The sequence below is a fragment of the Schistocerca americana genome, chromosome 2 (assembly GCF_021461395.2).
Source record: "Schistocerca americana isolate TAMUIC-IGC-003095 chromosome 2, iqSchAmer2.1, whole genome shotgun sequence".
NCBI lineage: Eukaryota > Metazoa > Arthropoda > Insecta > Orthoptera > Acrididae > Schistocerca > Schistocerca americana.
The window spans coordinates 692,299,520-692,324,210 of record NC_060120.1 but is presented as its reverse complement, the minus strand read 5'-3'; the positions used below and the strand labels follow the sequence as shown (position 1 = coordinate 692,324,210).

The following is a 24,691-nucleotide window of genomic DNA, read 5'->3' as shown; positions in this document are numbered from 1 at the left end:
AATGTCAAAAATAAGTTTGACCTGTTGCTTCAGTTAGAAACTGATGAGCCTCAAGCAGAGGTAGGTGTAGACAGGACACAACAAACTTTCAATAGGAAATTGAAAAAGAATGTAGGAAAGCCATCGAAAAGGAAGAAAGTTTTGTTGTTAGGCAGTTCTCATGCCAGAGTTGTAGGCCAACTTCTGCAGGAGGAATTAGGATCAGAATACCAGGTCACAAATTTTTTCAAACCAAGTGCTAGTCTGGATCAGGTGACAGAGGATTTAGGTTCACTCTGTAAAGGATTTACCAGGGAAGACACCATGGTTATTGTGGGAGGGCCAGGGAACAGCATCGATAGAGATCCTGGGTACAGTATAGAGTGTGACCTAGTAAAGATTGCGTCGGCATCGAGACACACCAATGTTGAATTTGTATCTGTCCTGAGACGCCATGACCGGCCTCATTTGAACTCTTCTGTTGGGAGAGTTAATTTGGAGTTGGAACGGCTGCTTGGGTCGGGTGCGGGGGCTCATATTGGTGTGGTTCCTGTTGATTCTCTCAGTAGGTGGGACTATACCAGGCACGGCCTACATCTCAACAGGAAAGGGAAGGGGAAACTGGCTGGGGTAATAGCAGGAAATTTAAGGGGGGGAGGCACTGCCATGAATGGTAAAATACCAGTGGTTACAGGTGTTGGAGCAGCACCTTTTTTAGGATAGGTAAGACTGAAAGATGTCAAGTTCTACGAGAGGTCAGGATTGAAACAAATCTTCAGTTTAGGAAAGAAATTAAACAGCACAATTCTAGCACATTGGATCACCAATCACAGCTGTCAATTATAAATTTTCACCGATCACCGGAAATTTTATCTCCACGAAGTTGTATCTCAGTCCTAGGTAATTGCATTGATGAATTAAAGTCACCCAACCCAGTTGACATAATCTGCCTCTCTGAACACCATGTGACCACTGGTATAGCAACTAGGCCTAAGCACAATGAGAAACTCAGACAGGAGAGTACTGCAAATGTTAGAATAAGGAAAGGTTCTCATAAAAGTATAACTAAAAATAATGTAAGCATATTTCATCAAAATGTTGGGAGTTTAAAGAATAAAATAGATGAGCTTCTGGTTTGTTTAGAAGATTTAGAAGCTGAGGATGAAATAGATATACTATGCCTGTCTGAGCATCACATTGTTACTGATATGGATAAGGTAAACGTAAGTGGATATAAACTCTCTGCACATGTAATGAGAGAAAATATGGAGAAAGGAGGAATTGCCATATATGTCAAAAGTTATCATTGTGCAAAAAGTATAGAAACAAAAACGTTTTGTGTTGAGAAACATATAGAAGCATGTCCCTGTGAACTTAAATTAAATAAAGGCACATTTATAATTGTAACTGTATATAGGTCCCCATCAGGAAATTTTCATCTATTTCTGAAAAATTTTGACTCCTTGTTGTGCTATCTGTCAGACAGGGGGAAGCAAATTATTATTTGTGGGGCCTTCAATGTAGATTCTCTGAAAGAGGGTAATAGGAAAAATGACCTTGAAGTATTACTCGGTTCTTTCAATTTGACACCCATTATTGATTTTCCTACTCGGGTGGTAAAGGATAGCAGCTCACTGATATATAACTTCTTTATAGACCAAGATAAGTTTAACCAGATAAATGCTCAGCCTGTTGAGAATGGTCTTTCTGATCATGGTGCACAGCTAGTTACAATATATGACATAGCTCCATTCAGCAATACTAAACAGTCCTCCAAAGTAGTACGTTCAGTCAACGATTTAACAATTGCAAATTTCAGGGAAAGCCTACAGCAGTTAGACTGGGATGAGGTGTACCGTGAACCTGATGCCAATTTAAAATATAATTTATTTCATGACATTTTTGTAAATGCATTTGAAAACTGCTTCCCCAAGAAAATAGTTAAATATACTCGTAAGAAACCTTGTAACAAACCATGGTTTACTAAGGGTATAAAAATATCTCGTAACCGGAAAAGGGAAATGTATCTGACAGCAAGAAAGAGTAGTGACCCAGAAACTATCAAACATTATAAAAACTACTGTGTTATATTAAGAAAAGTTATTAAAAATCCAGAAGTATGTGTATCATGTCTGAAATCAGCAACTCTGGTAATACAATTAAAACAATTTGGAATTTTATTAAAAGAGAAACAGGTCAACCAAGAGCACAGGAAGACAGTATTACCATCAAATTGAATGAAAACTTTACGAACAAAAAGTCAGAAGTTGAAAATATTTTTAATAATCATTTTCTAAATGTTGTGGATATAGTAGGATCCAGGTGTTCATTAGAAGATGCTAGGCTGTTAATGGAAGAGGCCATACCTATGCAATTTGATACAATTGAAATCTCAGCCACTTCTCCCTCTGAAATTAGGAAAATAGTAAACTTGCTTAAAAGCAAAAACTCACATGGAAGTGATGGCATTTCCAGCAAAATACTAAAAGCTTGTTCTCAACAGATAAGTAAGATTCTCAGCTACCTGTGTAATAGCTCTCCGGAACAGGGCATTTTCTCTGATAGACTGAAATATGCTATTGTTATACCTTTGCATAAAAAGGGGGATAGATCTGATGTCAACAATTACCGTCCAATCTCCCTCTTAACAGCTTTATCCAAAATTTTTGAGAACATAATGTATTCAAGAGTAGCTTCACATATCTGTAACAACGAAGTACTAACAAAATGTCAGTTTAGTTTCCAGAAAGGTTTTTCAACAGAAAATGCCATATATGCTTTCACCAATCAAATTTTGAATGATCTGAATAACCGAAAACCACCCATTGGGATTTTTTGTGATCTCTCAAAGGCTTTTGACTGTGTAAATCATGAAATTCTGCTAGACAAGCTCAAGTATTGTGGCATGAGTGGGACAGTGCACAAATGGTTTAATTCGTACCTAACTGGAAGAGTGCAGTAAGTTGAAATAAGTAGTTCTCATAATATGCAAAGATCAGCACATTCCTCAAACTGGGGAACTATCAAGAATGGGGTTCCACAAGGGTCAGTCTTGGGTCCTTTGTTGTTCTTAATGTACACTCCTGGAAATGGAAAAAAGAACACATTGACACCGGTGTGTCAGACCCACCATACTTGCTCCGGACACTGCGAGAGGGCTGTACAAGCAATGATGAGACGCACGGCACAGCGGACACACCAGGAACCGCGGTGTTGGCCGTCGAATGGCGCTAGCTGCGCAGCATTTGTGCACCGCCGCCGTCAGTGTCAGCCAGTTTGCCGTGGCATACGGAGCTCCATCGCAGTCTTTAACACTGGTAGCATGCCGCGACAGCGTGGACGTGAACCGTATGTGCAGTTGACGGACTTTGAGCGAGGGCGTGTAGTGGGCATGCGGGAGGCCGGGTGGACGTACCGCCGAATTGCTCAACACGTGGGGCGTGAGGTCTCCACAGTACATCGATGTTGTCGCCAGTGGTCGGCGGAAGGTGCACGTGCCCGTCGACCTGGGACCGGACCGCAGCGACGCACGGATGCACGCCAAGACCGTAGGATCCTACGCAGTGCCGTAGGGGACCGCACCGCCACTTCCCAGCAAATTAGGGACACTGTTGCTCCTGGGGTATCGGCGAGGACCATTCGCAACCGTCTCCATGAAGCTGGGCTACGGTCCCGCACACCGTTAGGCCGTCTTCCGCTCACGCCCCAACATCGTGCAGCCCGCCTCCAGTGGTGTCGCGACAGGCGTGAATGGAGGGACGAATGGAGACGTGTCGTCTTCAGCGATGAGAGTCGCTTCTGCCTTGGTGCCAATGATGGTCGTATGCGTGTTTGGCGCCGTGCAGGTGAGCGCCACAATCAGGACTGCATACGACCGAGGCACACAGGGCCAACACCCGGCATCATGGTGTGGGGAGCGATCTCCTACACTGGCCGTACACCACTGGTGATCGTCGAGGGGACACTGAATAGTGCACGGTACATCCAAACCGTCATCGAACCCATCGTTCTACCATTCCTAGACCGGCAAGGGAACTTGCTGTTCCAACAGGACAATGCACGTCCGCATGTATCCCGTGCCACCCAACGTGCTCTAGAAGGTGTAAGTCAACTACCCTGGCCAGCAAGATCTCCGGATCTGTCCCCCATTGAGCATGTTTGGGACTGGATGAAGCGTCGTCTCACGCGGTCTGCACGTCCAGCACGAACGCTGGTCCAACTGAGGCGCCAGGTGGAAATGGCATGGCAAGCCGTTCCACAGGACTACATCCAGCATCTCTACGATCGTCTCCATGGGAGAATAGCAGCCTGCATTGCTGCGAAAGGTGGATATACACTGTACTAGTGCCGACATTGTGCATGCTCTGTTGCCTGTGTCTATGTGCCTGTGGTTCTGTCAGTGTGATCATGTGATGTATCTGACCCCAGGAATGTGTCAATAAAGTTTCCCCTTCTTGGGACAATGAATTCACGGTGTTCTTATTTCAATTTCCAGGAGTGTATATTAATGACTTGCCATTCTATATTCATGAGGAGGCAAAGTTAGTTCTCTTCGCTGATGATACAAGTATAGTAATCACACCTGACAAACAAGAATTGACTGATGGAATTGTCAATACTGTCTTTCAGAAAATTACTAAGTGGTTCCTTGTAAATGGACTCTCACTGAATTTTGATAAGACGCAGTACATACAGTTCCGTACAGTGAATGGTATGACGCCATTAATAAATATAGACCTTAATCAGAAGCATATAGCTGAGGTAGAATATTCGAAATTTTTAGGTGTGTCCATTGATGAGAGATTAAATTGGAAGAAACACATTGATGATCTGCTGAAACGTTTGAGTTCAGCTACTTATGCAATAAGGGTCATTGCAAATTTTGGTGATAAACATATTAGTAAATTAGCTTACTACGCCTATTTTCACTCATTGCTTTCATATGGCATCATATTTTGGGGTAATTCATCACTGAGGAATAAAGTACTTATTGCACAAAAGTGTGTAATCAGAATAATAGCTGGAGTCCACCCAAGATCATCCTGCAGACATTTATTTAAGGATCTAGGGATATTCACAGTAGCTTCTCAGTATATATACTCTCTTATGAAATTTGTTATTAACAACCAAACCCAATTCAAAAGTAATAGCAGTGTGCATAACTACAATACTAGGAGAAGGGATGATCTTCACTATTCAAGATTAAATCTAACTTTGGCACAGAAAGGGGTGAATTATACTGGCACTAAAGTCTTTGGTCACTTACCAAATAGTATCAAAGGTCTGACAGATAACCAACAAGTATTTAAGAAGAAATTAAAAGAATTTCTGAATGACAATTCCTTCTACTCCACAGAGGAATTTTTAGATATAAATTAAAAAAAACAAACAAAAAAACAAAACAAAAAAATATTTAAAAAAATAAAAAAATAAAAAAAATAAAAATAAAAAAACACAAAAAATGAAAAAGTTGTTATATTAACTTAAGTATGTTGTTAAATTAACTTAACTATGTCATGTATTGGAAAATTTGACTCGTTCCACATCATTACGAAATATCGTATTCATGATCCATGGAACTAGTATTAATCTAATCTAATCTAATCTAATCTAATCTACTCATATGTCAGTAGTTTTATTATGATGTGGGATGGTGAGTAATTATGCTAGTAGTACATAAATTTATTATTTCAATGAATGTAGAAACTTACTTAAAAATGTTAAAAACTGCAATTCTTTTTCTTTCTAATCAATTAATTATTGCATGATCTTAACACAGTTCTATAAATAACGTTTTTGATCTTACCATCCGCACCATGAATGTAAAGATTTTGTGTGTTTGTTATACATGAGTATGCCATGTAGTTTCATCCATGAGGAAAACATGGTTTTTCAAAATGTGCACCAGCAAATGAGTGTTTTCTCTAGGGCTTTATGGTAATTCAAAAATTTTCGACCAGATTATCAAAACTAAATGAAATATGAAACTGAAAATTACAGATTAACTATTATCTACCACAAAATGGATGCCTGTTTGAAGGAATAAAGTCAGGCACTAAATACTAAATATAAAATGTAGATCATTTAAAATTATTAAATAATATGAAACTGATGAAGAAACAACAAAATAATTTGTAGTTTGGTGTAGCACAAATTTTATAATAGTTGTATATGCAATAATGTCAGCTGTCTTCACATATCTGACTGTATGGGTGGGTATTGTTCCCTACATGTGTGCACCTGTTCGTTGTGAATGGTTTTGTAGCCTGACACTCACCACATATAACTCAACACATGTTGGAGTATTAGTGTGTTTTGCGCAATGACACGGGGCACAATTGTTGTGACTGTTGCAATCCTCTTCCATAGTGCTTTGCACTCCCACCCCATATCAGTAATTCTGTACTATTTTTTGGTGTCGCTGCGACCAAGATGACTATGGTACATTCCTATCATGTCCTCTACTAACTCCTATGGTAGCCAAGCCTTCCATCTCCGATCCAGTAAATTCCACTTGAGGCAGATTTCTCTCTTAATTAGAGCTGTATTTCATGTCCATGGATTCTCTCTCCCGACACTATTCTGAATTGAAGTATTTTACTCTTTTTATGTTTGGATGTAGGTCTTGTATCATTAAAATCATCCTTCCTTAATTATGGATGCTACCTGTTCCCAGGGATTAAACAACCACTGATCAACATCGATGCTCTGCACCAGATTGCAGCTAGGACAGCCAGATAGCTTGTCTTGTTTTCCTCCACAGAATCTAATTTCAAGCCTGCATTCTTGATCAACGTTAACGAACATATGATATCGCAGCTTGTGAATCTGACAGTCTTTAGAAACTCAGTACTTGCTGATTGGTATGCAGCTTTCTTTCCGCAAGTCAGTCTCTAAACCTTTTTATGGCAAACATTATGGCCAGGATCTCTAATTTCATTGTGATATACCATATCTTCATATGTAGTTTTCGTGTGCATGTCGCTATTACTCACAAATTGCCTTCCACATCAACCTGTTGTTAGCATACCCTAACGCCTATAATGCTTGCATCGTAATAGATATATGAGGTTTTCGTGTACTCTGCATGTCCCAAACACACACATTCCTGAAGCGATTCCTTGGCCTTATTAAAAGTCTTCTCGTGCCCCTCACTCCATGTCATCTTCCTGGCTTATTTGAGTAGCTCATACAATGAAGCAAATAATTGTACAAAATTCAGCACATATCCTCAATAGAAGAAACATAATCCTAATTAACTGACGAAGTTCTCGAAGTGTTGGCGGTCTTTTCATGTTCACTATTTCGGTAATCTTTTCATTTGCTAGCCCAATTCCTTTTTGCAAACTTTCAGATCCGAGGAATTTGACAAGGTTTACACGTAGCTTCGCCTTATCTGGTCTCAATGTGACTCCGTGTGCTCCGAGAACTTCCAAAATCCTATCCACATGTTGAATATGATCGTCAAAAGTAAGCAACGCAATTGTAATGTCACCATACGCCGTACATAACATATTTAGTTCTGGCGTCAAGACTTCGTTTGTTGCCCAAACAATGCCGAATTTGAGTCTTTTATGCCAAATGGACCTCTGTTGTAAACATGTCGCTTCCCTTCGAACAAAAACAAAAATGCAGTGTACTTTCGATATGATCCATGCAACTGCACTTAGTTAAACCCCTACACAGGGTGATTTTTTCCACTGTATACAAACTCAGGGATTGATCGATGGGAGGATACGGGACAAAAAAAGATCTGACGAATGGTTTCCATGCTAGAGACCATTTATTCAATCATAATTTGTTACAGAGACTGCGGTCTAATACGCTCTGTACCATGCAGCAACAGTTACGGTATGCATAGTTTCCTCATAGAGGGTGGTACTGTTCCTCATACATCTCACTTGGGCAGCTGGTGAGTTCAAAGTTAAGGAAATGAAAGGTGGCCACAATTTACAATCAATTAGGCACGAAAAGTGATGTGGCAAAGTAAGTAAGTAGCGAGCTGCTCAGAATGTGGTTCATACTACCACAGTTGAGACTCATTTCTCCAAAATGAGTTATCAGGCTCCAACCAGCAGCAGACGCTGGCCGGGACGACTCAGTGCTGTTGATGACAATATGAACACAGGAGAAACTTCCCACTCTTGGCGTACAAGATACACATTTACAGACAGGAGGTTCGTACTGAGCTGGGAGCAACGTCGCCTCAATTGGTCGCCCCGTTCGCGCCAAGCATGGAGGCGGGGGTGGCTTAAGCGATTCGTTACACCAAAACTTTTGAGCGAAAGCTGCCGACTTTCCCACACTGATTGGGCGGCGCCACGACGTCCCGCCCTTTGTTCCACGGCAAAGGCGAAAATGTCATGCTCAGTTATGCTCTGTGGACGGCAGTGGTGGCACGGTGTCCAGTGCCCTGATCAAGGACAGGTGCCGACTTTGCCAGCAAAAGAACAGAGCAAGCTGCGGTCCACTTTGAGCGAGAATTGCCAAACTCCCCAGGGATGCTCAGCCCTCCTAATGAATTTCACAGACTGCTTTCTGCTGACAAACAGGGAAAAATGAAACAATATTGCATAGCAATAGATGGCAGTCATGTCACATCATGCTGCCTTCATAGTATTGTAATTTTAATGACTAGCAGTGTGTAAAGATTTATTTATGAGTGTAATCGAATACTTATTTATTCTGTAGGCCCCGGTGACGTCGGTCCCACAAAGAAACAAACCGGTGGCTCAACTGCCGGTGACAAAAAGAAGAGCACTGACGTGAAAGCTGTCGATGGAAGAGGCGACGCGGAGATCTGTCTTGATCAGAAGGCCATCTGGAGCGACGACGAGGTGGTCGAAGTGGACGACATGGAGGACCCCCGAGAAGAGCCGCGCTACCACTTCTCTTACCGGCAGGACGTGGGGGCGGAAGACGTCTACCTGCAGGTTGTTGTTTCCTCCCGCTAGCACTCGGCTGCGGGCGTCGACTTTTGACAGCACGGTCCCCCTATGCTCTGCAGCGGTGTTTTGGAAGCTTTGTTCCGAGAACGGATGCTTTGAAACTAACAGATCTGCCAAAGTCAGCACTCGGCCTTATCCAGTTCGGCTTCATTGGTTCCATCTCAAAACACCTTTTTCCATTACGGTGTTAAAGAGAGCTACGTGACCGTGGAATACAATTTTAGAAGTTCGTACTGTTTTTGTGTGTCCAGGCGGGTGCAGTCGTCTTCGTAGCACGATAATTTGACAGTGTACTTTACCATCTTTTGGTGATACCTGTAGAATGACCGTCTTTGCTGCATCCTGTCTCCTTTATACTGTGATTTCCCCACACTTCCCCCACTACCTAATCGCACTACGGATCGGTTGGAGTGGTGGGGGGATGGCGTTGCCGAAGGTTGGACGAGAACCCCTGTCCCTCAGCGCATCTGGAGCTCCCGTCGGGCTCGAAAGTAGGTCTTAGCCGGCGCTGTGATTTTAGTTAGCTGACCTCTGGGTCCCAAGCTTTTCTGAGAGTGAACCCAGTGTCTTTGTTGATCACCCTCTCGGCCACTCGAATTTCAATAGCCTTCTTCAGAGCAAATTCTCAAAACCAAGTCTGTCTTGACACTTCCGTTTCTTCACACTTCATTCAATCACCTGTAACCACGCAATTTTCTGCAACCGAACATTTTGTTCATTGCTTAAATTCAGCGTGTCTTCTGTGTTCCTTGCATCTTTATTTGATGGTCCCTGCAGTCCGTCCGATGTATACCTTATCGCATTTACATCGAACGCAGCAAATACCCGATTTACGGAGCCCCAAGTCGTCTTTCGCCGTACTTAATAACGAACGCGCCTTCAGCGATGGACAGAGACAGTATTTAATGTTTCCAGCGTACGGCAGATACGCTTTTGCCTTATCCTCCTCGTCGTGTTCTGTTTGCTGCGCCTGTGCCTTCTGCCAGAGGTCACGTCAGATTTGTCTCCCGCCGTATCCGTTCTTCTTGAATATGTACTCAAGGTGGTTGAGCGCCCTTAGTAGGCTCTCTTTTTCCGATTTTGCACGACCCCTGTTACCGCTGTACGTAGCACACCCTCGTGCTGCTAAGGATGATAGCAGCTGGCCGCATGGAGACACACGTCAGTGTGGGTGGCTTTCCTCTACACGCCGTATTCCACAGTCCCGTCCGTTCTGCGCTTGACTAAGGTGTCCAAAAAGGGGAGTTCCCCATTCTCTTCCAACTCCATGGTGAATTTGATACTGGAGTGCCGAGAGTTCAGATGTTGAAAGAAATCCTGATTTTTTCACTCCCATGTGGTCACACCATAAATGTGTCATCAATATATCTGAAAAGCACGTAGGCTTCAGTGCAGCTGTTTCCAAAGCTTTCTCTTTGCAGTCCTCCCTAAACAAGTTTATCGTAACCGTTGATAGACGGCACCTCATGGTGACCCCATCCGTTTGTTCACAACAGTCGTCACTGAAGAGAAAGAATGTTGAATTCTAAGAGATTGGTCATTGTTGGATTGAATTTCTCCGTAATCGACTTGAGGGAATGATCAAAGCTCACCAAATACTCCTGCTATAAAAATTGGAATAAAGGAACAAGTAAATACTTTCCTGACAAAAAAAAAGTGAAGCACGCAAAAGACGTGGTCAGATGTCCATGCAGCTTTGCACACCTGCAGACCTCAGGGGGTAACTAAATGATATTTATTGTTGTTACCAGGTATAGTAGGGTATATACGAAGTGTTAACAGCATCAAATGTTCAGTGATCACTGTGAAAGACATTGAGATGCCAAGTAATCGTGGGGGCCACAGCATTGTCAGTACCTAACAGAATTTGAAAGGGGCCTCATTGGGGTCTCCATTTGGCCAGCTCCTCGAATAGTACAGTATACAGAACGTGGAGCATTCGGGTGTGACAGTGGTCCAGTGTAGGAATGTATGGGACCGTGAGGACAGGCATACTTGCCGTCAAGGTTGCAGTCAACCGTGTCTGAAGACCACGTGGGAGCATCGCCGTGCTATGCACGCTCCAACATTCTGTGCCATCCTGCACCAATGATTCGTGGTGCGATAAGAAACGATATCTCTGTCGTAATAGGCTTCCAAACCTTCGAGGGGCTTATCACTCCCTCTTACAATAGCAATAGTCAACCAACTATTACCAGTTACAACCTCTGCTGTTGTACAAGAAAAATTAATCTTAGCCCCAACAAAAGTAATTGGGCCAGTTAACAGTTCTTCTTGGGCAACATTATTAGGCGTCATTGAAAAGGTGTCACAGTCTTGTACACAGGCATTCTTGATCTTCTTGTATATCTCCTCCTCCTGTACAGCATGGCTGTGTGCTTCGTGCGGCTGCCTCGAGTGGAATGAGCGTGCTGCTGCCTGCATAGCGAATGTACGTGACTGATAAGACTGGGCACGGCAGGAAATGAAGCCCTGATAAACCGCAATGGCGGCGCCGGAAGTGCCTTTTTTGTGTGGATCGCGCTTAGTTAAAACTAGAGCGCGATCCACCGAGCCCTAGCGGCGGCCGAGCGAAACTCGTTCAAGGTCACCCGCCAATATGGCGGAGCACACAGCCAGACTAGGGAATTACCATCCCGTACGTAGTCGGCCGTTAACACCACAACACAACAGCTACGTGGCTGCCTTTGGATTGGTGCCGTGACCCTGAATGCATGGACTGCTGATGAATGGCATCACGTTGTGTTTAATCATGAATCATGGTTTTGCACTACCCCAGATGACCATCTTCAGCGAGTGTGGCGACGACTTGGGGAGAGGTCCCATTCTTCCAACAAGGAGTGAGGCTGTGCAGTGGTTAGCACACTGCACTTGCATTCGGTAGGACAACGGATCAAATCGAAGTCGCACCAGGCAAATGCTGAGATGGTTCCTTCGATAGGGCACGGTCGAATTCCCTCCCTACGCTTGTTCAGGAATCGCATATGAATGTTGGTTGTTTGTGCGAAGATCGTTTTAGCCCTTTTGTTAGAAAGAGAAACGCCTGCCACCAAATATCACAGTTCGACACCGGTGTGTTCCATCGACCTCGATGTCGACGGGACGTTATACCTTAGTCCCCCTTACTTTCTTCCATTATTCTACTGTTTTGGAAAGACACAGCGCCCTTACTCCTGGCTTCATGGTGTGGAGACCCATTGTGTATGATACCGTTGCGGTTGGTAGTGAGTGAGGGAACTCTGACAGCGCCGCGATGGTAGTCACAGACAGCCTGCATCCTCATGCATTACCTCTCATGTGACAGTATCGGTGTGACATTTTCCAACATGAAAATGCTAGTCCACAAATGATACGTTTCTCTGTGAACTGTCTACGTGATTTTGAGGTGTTCCTGTGATCACTAAGTTCCTCAGAACTGTCGCCAATATAACACTTATGAAACCAGCTTGGACTTCAACTTCGTCCCAGTGCCTATATCCAGAACATCATGGACCAGCTTCAACCGCTGTCGGCCAGCTAGCCTCAAGAGAGGACCCCACGACTTTACGACACCCTTCCCAACCGAATCAGTGAATGGATCCAGGTCACATGGGGTGCAACGTCATACTGATGATAGTGGGTTTACAATGCCAATTTCCTTGTAAATCTGTCTCGATTTTGCAACGACTGAAATAACATCACATATCCTCTCAACCAGTGAAGCTTCATTTCATTTTCTCCTCCCTTTCTGAAGACATCACTTTTTAAAAAAAATTAAGTAATGAACATTCGGGACCTGGTAGATCAGTATCACGAAGAAGAATGGTCAGGTTATAGAAGTCATGTGGGCCAGATTTCACACCGATGTTAAATACTATGAAACAACAGATCAATTAGCAAAAGATGCATTTAGAAGCAACAGAGATGCTGATGTAAAATTGCTATACGCAACTATACCTCTTGAGAATCGAACAACAACCGATTCGTTCGTGGAAAAATGGTTCAAATGGATCTGAGCACTATGGGACTTAACTTCTAAGGTCATCAGTCCCCTAGAACTTAGAACTACTTAAACCTAACTAACCTAAGGACATCACACACATCCATGCCTGAGGCAGGATTCGAACCTGGGACCGTAGCAGTCATGCGGTTCCAGACTGTAGCGCCTAGAACCGCACGGCCACCCGGGTCGGCTCGTTCGTGGCAAGAAAAATAAGTTTACAAGCATTTATACCAGGCCAGGCGTGATCCAGAAAGTCGCGAAATTAAAGGAAAATTATAGCGCTCACTGTGAGAATGAAATGTCTCCGTTGCGGATCCTTTCCGCCCAGTTGCATGAAGTCGGCGTATTGGACACACCATACTGCCAATGTGCTGTATTGACAATTTTTGGTGTAAATCACACCTTGTCTCAGCTCAGGCACTATGGGAAAAGTAGATCAAAATTTTTAAAGGAGTTTTAGAGCTTTATTCACTGCCGGCCGCTTTGCTATATCCCAGTTCTTGGAACTACAATCAGACTGCGTATAACGCCTTGGCCAGGTTTGTACAAGAACACAGAAAAGTCTAAAATGGAAGGACTTCATTAAATATTTTTAATAGCAAAAGGGATTGGCTGTCAATTTATACCTGGCAGTATAATTGTATTCCTGTTATAATTTCAGGCTAACGTCAAATTTTAGTATTATGCCGTAAATTGGGTCTATGAAGGTGCCGCAATATTGTTTTTCTCTATTTGTAAAAGGTTTTGTCTTTTATATCGAAGATATTTGAAAACCATCCTTGCAAGTACTAAAAGATGCGTATTTTGCCATACAGTTCTCTTCCTTGATTTAAAGTATCGTGAGTGGTCTGCAATGAAACACATTTACAATTTTGATTTGCTTTCTGGATCTGAAAGCAGTTCATTACAAATGATATTGAAGTATCATTTTTGTTTACACAATTTTTGTCTGATTTCTGCTTACATCTGGAAGTGCCATCTACTTGCTGATTTCTGCGATATTGCTGCGTTTAACATTGATATTTTTGGTCTAACTTCACATTAGCCTGCAGCACTAGACATTTCTTTACGTGAAAAAGGGCAAACAGTGCACCACTAGTGTTGCTAAACATGTGTCTGTATTATGAAGCATTGTTAATTCATATGCTAGTTTTGGATTTCACTTTATTTGGTAGAAAAGCAATGTTGTTTTGGTCTGTGGTTTGTCAAGTGTGTTTTGTGTTGTTTCATTTGCGTTAATATATATATTTATTCAAATATGTAAGTTGGACAAAGGAATAGTGTGTGAGTTGGTTATGTAACTGGATAGTAGGTAAGGGAGGAGGAAAACATAAGTACAAGATAGTGAACACTGAATGCAAAGTAGGGGAATGGAGGAAGGGAGAGTCAGGTGGTAAATAGATGGAAAAGGGTAGAAGAGAGAGAGGTGGGAGGGAGAAAGGGAGGAAGATCCTTTCTTTATACTTGTGTTTTTGTATGATGGGTTCATTGTTTGCACACACATCAAAAAAAGTTTTGAGTCACCTTGGTTCCCAGTTCCGGAACCTGTACAGAAAATTGGAATAGAGATCAACATGAACATAATTTCCGCCCTTTTTATTGCTCATGAAAACCACACATTGCATGTTGTGCCACCATACAGCGAGACCTTCAGAGATAGTGGTCCAGATTGCTTTACACACTGGTACCTCTAATACCCAGTAGCAAGTCCTTTTACATTAATGCCTGCCTGTATTCATCGTGGCATACTATCCACAAGTTCATCAAGGCACTGTTGGTGCAGACTGTTCGACTCCTCAACAGCTATTCGGCGTAGGTCCCTCAGAATGGTTGGTGGGTCACGTCGTCCATAAACAGTCCTTTTCAATCTATACCAGGCATATTCGATAGGGTTCATGTCTGGAGAACATGCTGACACTCTAGTCGAGCGATGTTGTTACCCTGAAGGAAGTCATTCACAAGATGTGTACGATGGGGACGCGAATTGTCGTCCATGAAGATGAATGCCTCGCCAATATGGTGCCGATATGGTTGCACTATCGGTCGGAGGATGGCATTCACGTATCGTACAGCCGTTACGGCGCCTTCTATTACCACCAGCGGCGTACCTCGGCCCCAGGGAACCTCCACCTTGCTACACTCGCTGGACAGTATGTATAAGGTGCTGAGCCTGACAAGGATGCTTTCAAAAACTGCTCTGACGATTGTCTGATTGAAGGCACATGCGATACTCATCGGTGAAGAGAACGTGATGTCAATCCTGAGTGGTCCATTCGGCATGTTGCTTGGCCCATCTTTACCCACTACATGGTGTCGTGGTTGCAAAAATGGATCTCGTCATGGACATCGGAAGTCAAGTTGCGCATAATGCAGCCTATTGCGCACAGTTTGAGTCGTAACATGCCGTCCTGTGGCTGCACGAAAAGCATTATTGAACATGGTGGCGTTGCTGTCAGGGTTCCTCCTAGCCGTAATCCATAGGTAGTAGTCATCCACTGCAGTAGCAGCCCTTGGGCGGCCTGAGCGAGGCATTTCATTGTCAGTTCCTGTCTCTCTATATCTCCTTCAGGTCAGAACAATATCGCTTTGGTTCACTCCGAGACACCTGGACATTTCCCTTGCTGAGAGCTCTTCCTGGCACAAAGTAACAATGCGGACGTTATCGAACCGCTGTATTGACTGTCTAGGCATGGTTGAACTACAGACAACACGAGCCATGTACCTCCTTCCTGGTGGAATGACTGGAACTGATCGGCTGTCGGACCCCCTCCGTCTAATAGGCGCTGCTCATATATGGTTGTTTACAAAAAAATGGTTCAAATGGCTGTGAGCACTATGGGGCTTAACATCTTAGGTCATCAGTCCCCTAGAACTTAGAACTACTTAAACCAAACTAACCTAAGGACATCACACACATCCATGCCCGAGGCAGGATTCGAACCTGCGACCGTAGCAGTTCCGCGGTTCCGGACTGCAGCACCTAGAACCGCACGGCCACCACGGCCGGCGGTTGTTTACATCTTTGGGTGGGTTTAGTGACATTTCTGAACAGTCAAAGGGACTGTGTCTGTGATACAATATCCACAGTCACCGTCTATCTTCAGGAGTTCTGGGAACCAAGGTGATGCAAAACTTTTTTTGATGTGCGTATATTGTCTGGTTTCTGATACTTACCTGGCAATTAAGCAGCTGTTTATAGGATGTTAGTGATTTGTGTATGTGTCAGTTTTCTTGAAAAAATGAGGAGATGACTGTTTTACTGATTTTTGTAATGGATGTATGCATTTCTGTTGTGTTTGGCCTATGATATTCCTGTTGTAAAATAAATACTCATATTTTAGTATTGCAAAAATGGATTTTAAATACCTATAATAGTTGTGGAGCAAATACAGACGCTATGGCGACACAAATGAATAATTTTACATTGTGATGGCTAAAAAGGGTGTAGTTATACACAAATAATAAATAAATTAAAAAACTGTACTCTTTACTGAAGCAAGGCTGAGAAACAGCTGATGAAAGTGGCGGTCGTGTCGGCAGTTGGGCCCGCGCTCCCCGGCGACGGCGAGTTGCGAGTGGCTGGTGTTGGAGGTGTGGCTGGAGGGCGAGCGCCGCTGTGACGTCGACGTGTCGCTGCAGCCGCAGCGGCTGGAACTGCGCTCGCCTCGCTACCGCCTGTCGCTGGCCCTGCCGCAGCCCGTGCTCCCAGACAGCAGCGCCGCTACCTGGGACCCCGACAACTGCGTGCTCAAACTGCGCATGCGCATGTCACGCGAACTGGATTTCGTCAACTTCTAGGCTCGTACCATAAGTTTAATTTTATTATTGTATTTCTCCATGCAACATATTTGATTCGATATTCCCTGGCGACTTCAAACACTTCCGAAATTAAGCAGAGTCTCGTTTGTTTTAAACTAATTTTTGTTGACTGCGTTCAACAGCTTTGATAAACTGTAGAAATGACATATAGCTCTTAAAACTGCTGTTCAATTCTTTATTGTGCGACTAGTTTCAGTCAGAGACAATTTCCCACACAGCTTTATGTTATCAGCAAGAGTTTCCTCTGTATCATTAAATATTATTTATTTAATATTATCATTTTGATATTTTGTATACAGTGTTAATTACCTGAAACTTGGGCCGAAAATATTGCAGAAAAGGAAAGAGCTGTTGATATGCGGTTTTCACAGAATGGATTGTTAATCAATGAACAGATTGTAATAATGCTTAGAAAGTGTACGTTTTGTGTAAATACACTTGTGTGTGTGTGTGTGTGTGTGTGTGTGTGTGTGTGTGTATGTGTGTGTGTGTTTGGGAGAACTTGTGTACGATTTTCCATAGTTACAGAACTGGAGTGGGTTGAAAATTACACATATCCATGAATGGATATGAAGACAAGTGTGAATATTGCTCACTGAATTGGTGTACAGGTGCTATGGTGTACAGAATAATCGTGAGATGGACGACTGATTCATCCTATAAGAGGTGTTCAAAAAGTCCCTCACCCATCTCAATACACTTGACAGCATGATGGAGGGTGTGTTGTAATGTACGTTGAACATCATCTCGATGGGTTTCAATGCAGGGACAACAGCACTGGTGATGTGAGCAGCAAGTTCTTTACGTGTATTTATCTTCACAGCATACACATCTCCCTTTAACGACCCCACAAACAGAAGTCTAATAGGATTAGGTCAAATGATCTGGCAGGCTAGTTAATGAGTCCATCACAGCCAATTCACCATTGAGGAAATCCGCTATTCAGATACTGGGATACTTTTCTGGTACAGTGAAACAGTGATCCATCTCATTGTAGATACATTTACCATCGTTAATTTAATGTCACATCTCCCAAAAGTGTAGATAGGTCTTCTATCAGGAAACATGAGTTTGCTACAACTGTCACGCAATTTGGTAGGAACACAGGCTCTACCACCAGGTCATCAATCACACCTCACTAAATGTTCATTGTGAAACTAACTCTTCTCCTAAAATAACGCGGCATAATGGTTGGGTTACTGTGGCTCTAGTTCATGGTGGTAAAGTGGAGACTGTATCAGGGCTGGAGACTTTTAACAGCCAAGAAGTTATTGCTTACTGTACATTTCAGATATGTAAAGTGTATAACAGAGATCATGGTTCATCTTACTATATATCTGCAATGCCGTTGGTTCTTAGGACAAGGAATCATTGTAAAGTAAATGAATCAGAGTCTGTGTCCATATGGGTTAAAGGTGCACTGAAATGTGCAAAGATAAAAGTTGTTGGTGATGTCATGCATTATTATAGAAACTAACTTGGGATCTTGTTTCCCTAGTATGGATTCTCCATGGCCCAGGTATGAGAATTGTCGGTGTTCATGATACCGTTGCATGTAAATGTAGCCTCATCTGTAAATAAAGTGTATTATATGATATCTCTTTGTGCAGCCAACATTCACAAAGCTGTTGTCCGCTTACTGAGTCACCTGGATGCAGATGTTGCACAGGCTGCACATGGAATGTGTACAGGCCCTGGGAATGTAACATACATCACCTCACATTTATGGAATATGTAACTGATGGCTAATGCGCCAAGTACTGGTGGAGGGACTACATTGTACCATTGCAATAATGGCGTCCCTTTTTCCAACTGACAGGACAGCCTCACATTCTGATGTCAAGTGTACAATTGGTGGTGTTCCAGATTCACATAATCTTTGAAAAATCCTGAGAAATACCTTGGAACAGATGCTTGTCGATCAAGGCAACGTCTCTTGTATACTGTCACAGCTGCATGGGCACTGCCACTACAGTTTGTGTGTACAAACAAAATGCCTGGGTATTCTGTGTGGGTAAATGTATGCAGCATGTTGGTACTTATGGACACAACGGACTTGATCAATTAAACAACACTCAAGTATGACTGGTCACTGAGCCAACCTATGATTGCACACTGGATACTCTTGCAGCTTTTTCCTTGGTGCAGTGCCACAGTGCAATCATCTTTTGCCTCCACACCTCTTGTGGGATAGACTAGTCATCTGTCCCAACATCATTCTGGCCGCCAAAGCACCTACACAACATTTCGACAAGTAATAGTCACACTTGTCATCATATCCATTCATGGATACATGTAGTCTTCAACCAATTTTAATTCTGTAATGATCGAAAATAGGACACATGTTCATAGGATTTTTTCGGTTTATTTTCACATGTATGATCACCTCATAAATTATGTCACATTCCTCCTTAATCACCTTGTGTCTGTATATACAGGGTGAACATTAATAAAACTGACGAACTACAGGGACAGATTCCTGTCTGGAAATGTAGGAAAAAAGGTCCTACAAACATGTGTCCATAAATGGACAGTGTGCATACAAGGACAATACACCATCCAGGAGCACAGTACAGAGCTGCATGGCACCTAAAAAAATAACAACAGATGTTCAAAGTGGTCTCTATCAGATGCAATGCTTGTTTTCATATGTCGAATCATGGATTGCCAAACTGTTTTGCATTTCTGGCCTCTCTCTGAATAGCATCACATTTGTCACAAAGACACTGTCGAGTGCACTCTGGTCACTTTGTCAGTTTTTGACACACATGCCACCCACAGGTCATATAGATGCAGTTCTAACTTTTACACTAAACAACCAAGTAATAATACTAGATAGTACTCATTAACAGGAAAGTAAAAAGTTGCTTACTTATGACACTGAGCCCATTCTACTCACAATGTACTTAAATTTGCATTTTTTAGTAATGTGCAGACAGAAGTTTGATTTTGAACGCATTTCACTTGATAATACGTGTATTATCTCACATTTACTGTATTTTCAATGTATATTGTATCATTTATGTACTGGGTTACATTAGACACTAATTACATAATATGGTTTGTAGGGGAAAAGAGATCTTTAATGCGGAGTTCAAGGAATAGTCAAGTGAAGGAGGGGAAAGTGGATAACTGGTTCCAAGAAATGAGAGAGAAAAAAACCACTGAAGACTAATTAAAGTTTTTATTTTCGTGTGTCACATGCAACACAGACAATTACACCATTAGGTTTCTCTGGAAAATAATAAAAACATTTATTTGTTATAGAGACATGTGTAACAAATCAAGACAACTGCACTGATCCAGTCTGCCCAGTGTCGACACAATTCTGCGACATACAAATAGTTTTTCTGTTACATTCATGATCTGACAGATTCTCATGCATAATGTTTATGCCTGAAATTCTGGTTGTGTTTGTAATGTAATAGCATTAGATTTCATATAGGAGTAGATGACACATGATATTTAATAAATTACTCAATACATTTATCTTATACTATGTTATATATTTACATTTGTGTTTATTCCTTTAAAACTCATGATTTATCTAAAATTATTTGGAACAATTGTATGTCCTGCAAATAATGAGTCGTTTATACTATTTCATTTGCAAGATTACAATAATTTTGAATTTCGTATATACACATTACCTTTCTTTAAATGCAATAATTTCAGATACATAAAAATAATAATTCACTCATGTAATACAATTTGGAAAATTAACAGATTGAGATTTGTAGAAAAACATTGCATAGTGCCATGACTAAGTACTGAAATTGTAAATTGTTCAGTAGATAATAATCTTTATCATGGTTTATAAGATAGTTGTTTATTACCAATAATGAAACTTAAGCACTGAAGTCTTTGTAAATGGCAGCAGTTAACATAATTAAATACTTTAGCAGTAATTTTCACATGGTACAGCAAAAGAAATTGTTCAAAGCCAAACTTTACGAAATGTTGTATTAAAAAGGAAGTGTTTAAGAAACCAAAATGTGTCAAACATTTTGTTCCTTACTTGTAAAACTTACTGTTATAATTAAGTTTTTATGAATATGTATTTTTACTTTGTAACTTCATAAAAATATCAATACAAATAATGAATTTATCATCATGGTTTGTAACTTGTAAGCAGTTCAAGTTAGTTGTTAAGACAGTTGTTGATTTGGTTATTGAGATCTGTGAATCATTTACCCAGACTGTAAAATCTGAATGAATGAATATGACTTGGAAGATTGGGACCATACAAGATGATACGGTGTGAAACCTAGTGTTTCATTCTATAGTTTGAAAATACGACTTGCAAGCCAGTTTCATCAAGTAAGTGGTAATTTAAAACTTCAGTATATTTCTCTTGTAACAAAGGTGCATCATACGATTACTGCAGCATATTTGCAGTTACGTATGTGATTACAGATAGGAGGAGTTATATTTGAAGCACAAGGATAGCTAATAAGAAATGAGGACTGGACGCCTGTGGAAGTGAGTAATTGAAGTGTTTTTTTTTATCAGTCCTCTAGTATTTTAAGTAAAAGTGCAAATGTGAAAGTTGTTCACTGATGAAGAAGATGAAAATTTTGTGGAAAATGGAAGGTGATAAAGTGAAGTAAATGTAATGTCTAAAAAGTCAGTATAGTCCTTGAAAATGGAGTTCTGACTTCGAAACGCTTTGTACTAAAACGGGAAAATAAAGTTTTGCAACGAAATGCGGCATATTACTAGCAGAAATATCCGTAATCTAGAATTTGCAATCACGTACAGACCTTGATCAAAGAGTAATTCATTTACATATGAATAAACATCCGTTTCTTTCTGCCACTGCTAGAAAGCTCAAAATACGTTATAGCAACACGAACATTACACGCAGGGATATGTCTGTGTGTCGTAAAAAACGTTTTATCCATTAAGCAATTAACAACTCAGTGTTATGTATTTTTGTTTCAGGCCCATATTGTATCACGACATGGTCAGGTTTAAGGATTATGCAACCTGACCAAAAGTTCTTGAGAATTGTATCTTCGAAAGAATAAAATACAGTTGCATCTCTTCTATTTCCAAATGAAATTCTCTGTCTTGTTCTATTACTGGAAACTGCTACCCACACTTTTATTTCCTGCAATTCCGCTATGCAAAGAGTAACCCAAGCAATTTATCAGTTTATGACTGTCTTGACTCACTTAGGCACAATCGAGTGATTAATGTATAAAGCACGCAAGACTTGATATGTGAAATAGTTTCTAATTCAGTGAGCAAATTTTGTTGTTAAGAAAATTTAATTTAATTTAATTTTAAAAACATTATTTTTTTTTCTGAAAATTTGCGTAAATGGCGGTATTTGGTATAAACATGATCAGGCTACTATGTAGTGCGCTGCTTTGCAGGACAGGCAGAAAATAATGAATGTTACCAATACGCTGAAGATGTGCGGTAGGCTGTATGATAGTTGAATTGATGTGAAGTTGAAGAGCCTCCCAGACAAGAACGGAAACGTAAGTAACAAACACGGCATTTTCAGAATGTTTTACGAGAAGCACGGAAGGAAGAAAAGCAGCAAAGTGGCTACAGGACTTAATACGTGTACCCCAGCTGCTAAATGTTTGCAAATCATGTAAACGAGACGGAACTTGGGTAACAGCACAGTTTAAAAACAACATCCACCCTAGTCGGCACACTGACCCTCACCTTTAATCTGCCCTGCGGTTTCAATCAGCAGGGTGAGCTTTAATATGCATGGCTATCTGGGTGTGTGCACTGATTCCAGGTTTTGCTCTTATTATTCGTATTAATAGAGTCTTGCGAGTATACTCAGCTTCCAGAACTAGATTTGCGTTGCTTAGCATTAACTGAACTACTTTTGAAATGCTGCATAGCACATTTTCCTGATACTCCAGAAACTGCCTTTCACAAAACAGTTGGTATGTTTATTGTAGCATTTTGGCAGCCACCAGCACTTTGCTGGCACAATTGTGATTGAAAAGTCCCATAATTCACAAGAGAGGTAAGTACACATTGGATAATATTATTAAACTCTAATACTTTCTCTCTTCTCTCAGCGAACACAGAATGGTATAGCTATCTTATGTTATTTAACGCCTGTAAACATTTCAGAGTCTTGTGCGAATAAGGTCTCTTAAATAATGCTTTTCTAAGATTTTATCGGTTATCATCTTCAATTGGCTCAAACATTCGACTTTAGGCATCCCAAACAAGAGTTAAATGCATTTGCGACGATTTCTAGTTTTCGATAAGTTTCTGAGGGCCGAAAAACCAGGAAATTTTTAGACTTTCAGTTTTACGCTCATATCTCGAAAACGATACGTTCTACAGAAAATTTCCAAAACGCCACATTGAAAGAGCATAAAGTTTCGTGAAGAATGATGTACTGAAGAGTTAAAATCGGTTGAGCAGTTTAGCCATAATCGATGGTCAAATATCGGTAATTTTTATGAAGTAGCGGGAAAGTGGAATATGTTCATGATCCAACGGCTGTAACTCAAAAACGTCTACTCCAAATGAAAAGTGTCACGCATAAAAGTTGCAGAGCATCAATTTTTGCGTAAAAAGATCTCGTAAATTTTAAAATTCACTCATTATTTTCAAAATACAAATAAAAATGTGAAAGTACTCGCAGCGTTAAAGAAGACACGCGGATGAAAACGTGGGCATGTTGAGTTTTGTAAAATTTTGTAATTTCTAACTTTTTTCTCAGTAAAGAAGATTAGTGATGAACTTCACTCATTCCTTCATCAATTCATATCCACATGGATGACCAGTATCATATTTTTGAATCAACGATACTGGGTACGATTAAAAAATACTCTCCTGTAAATGGCATTTGTTAAGTTTTGTTAAAACGGTCCCCAGTTGTTCGCAGGACTTTTTGTAACTGTGGACCATGGAATGTTCAGCTGTCGTTACACGGCTCGTGCACTGCTTGAAGATGGCACATTGCTCCAGTGTCCTCAGTCAAGGCAACAGGAACTTCTTCAACAATCTGTGGCACAACTGGCCGTCGGCTTGTCCCAGGAGCAATTCCCAAATCGCCAGTTATTCGAACTTCCGAGTCCTTTTCTTCAACCCACTGCGGAAAGAGCACTTCTTCGTATTCTTTTAATGCGAGGAGCAGCAGTACCACTGCTGTCGTTTTGACAAAAAAGCCTTACGAGTAAAGTCCTATTTACCTTGTCCAGGCCCATGTTGACTGCAACTGTAATGCACACTGATGTTTGTGTTTCAACCCTACGTCGCCGTACCAATGAAACGTCTCCATTTGAGCTGTTCCATTGAATTTGCAAAGCAAACTTCAGTTTTACATCATCTCTTCACAACTCAGATGTTCGGTGCGTCTTTACTCGAAACTGGAGAGGAAGATGAACGCGAGAGTGCGTGATTAAATACCGTCGGCGGTATTTCAAAATTAAGAGAAAGAGAGTTCTCAAGTTATAATTTACGTTTCATTTTCTATACGTGTTCATGCAATCTGTTTATCGGGTATACATCCCATATCTTTCCTGTTCCTACTTTGGTCTGCCAGAGTGTGAGTAAAAGTTCTCTGTGTGTGGTACTTCAGAATTTTTTGGTTGCAAAAAACTTTCTGTGGACGTTACGAGCAGTTAGGCAATCATTGCGAATGAAGACACAAATGAATTACACAAATATTGGCTACAAATGGGGAAAGTTGAAACTTTATTCCGCACCAGGATCCGAACCCGGGTTTTTTTGCTTAGTAAGCAATTGCTCTGACCACTTTTTTTAAAATCTCGTTTTGTTCGTAATTGATCGTTGTATTTGCTCGGGGCGGACGTCCTGTGACACGTTGAAATTCATCGTTGATACATTAACTCAGTTTTCTTTTATTACAGAGCGCAGCTAACCCTATGACCGAACACACTGAGCTATCGTGCCGGCACAGACATAGGCTGTGTAGTTTGAATAGACCTAGATTGGGTCAAAGAGACATTAG

General features: G+C 41.4%; 1 protein-coding gene across 1 annotated transcript in view; it reads left to right on the top strand.

Annotated features, from left to right (window-relative positions):
- LOC124596284 (dynein axonemal assembly factor 6) overlaps nt 1–16,707 on the top strand; it is a 62,251-nt gene extending 45,544 nt beyond the window's left edge. The window contains exons 3-4 of the mRNA XM_047135376.1: nt 8,671–8,912; nt 16,450–16,707. Of these exons, the coding sequence (XP_046991332.1) occupies nt 8,671–8,912; nt 16,450–16,707 (500 nt within the window). The remainder of the gene's footprint in view (nt 1–8,670; nt 8,913–16,449) is intronic.
- Nucleotides 16,708–24,691: the final 7,984 nt, after the last annotated feature.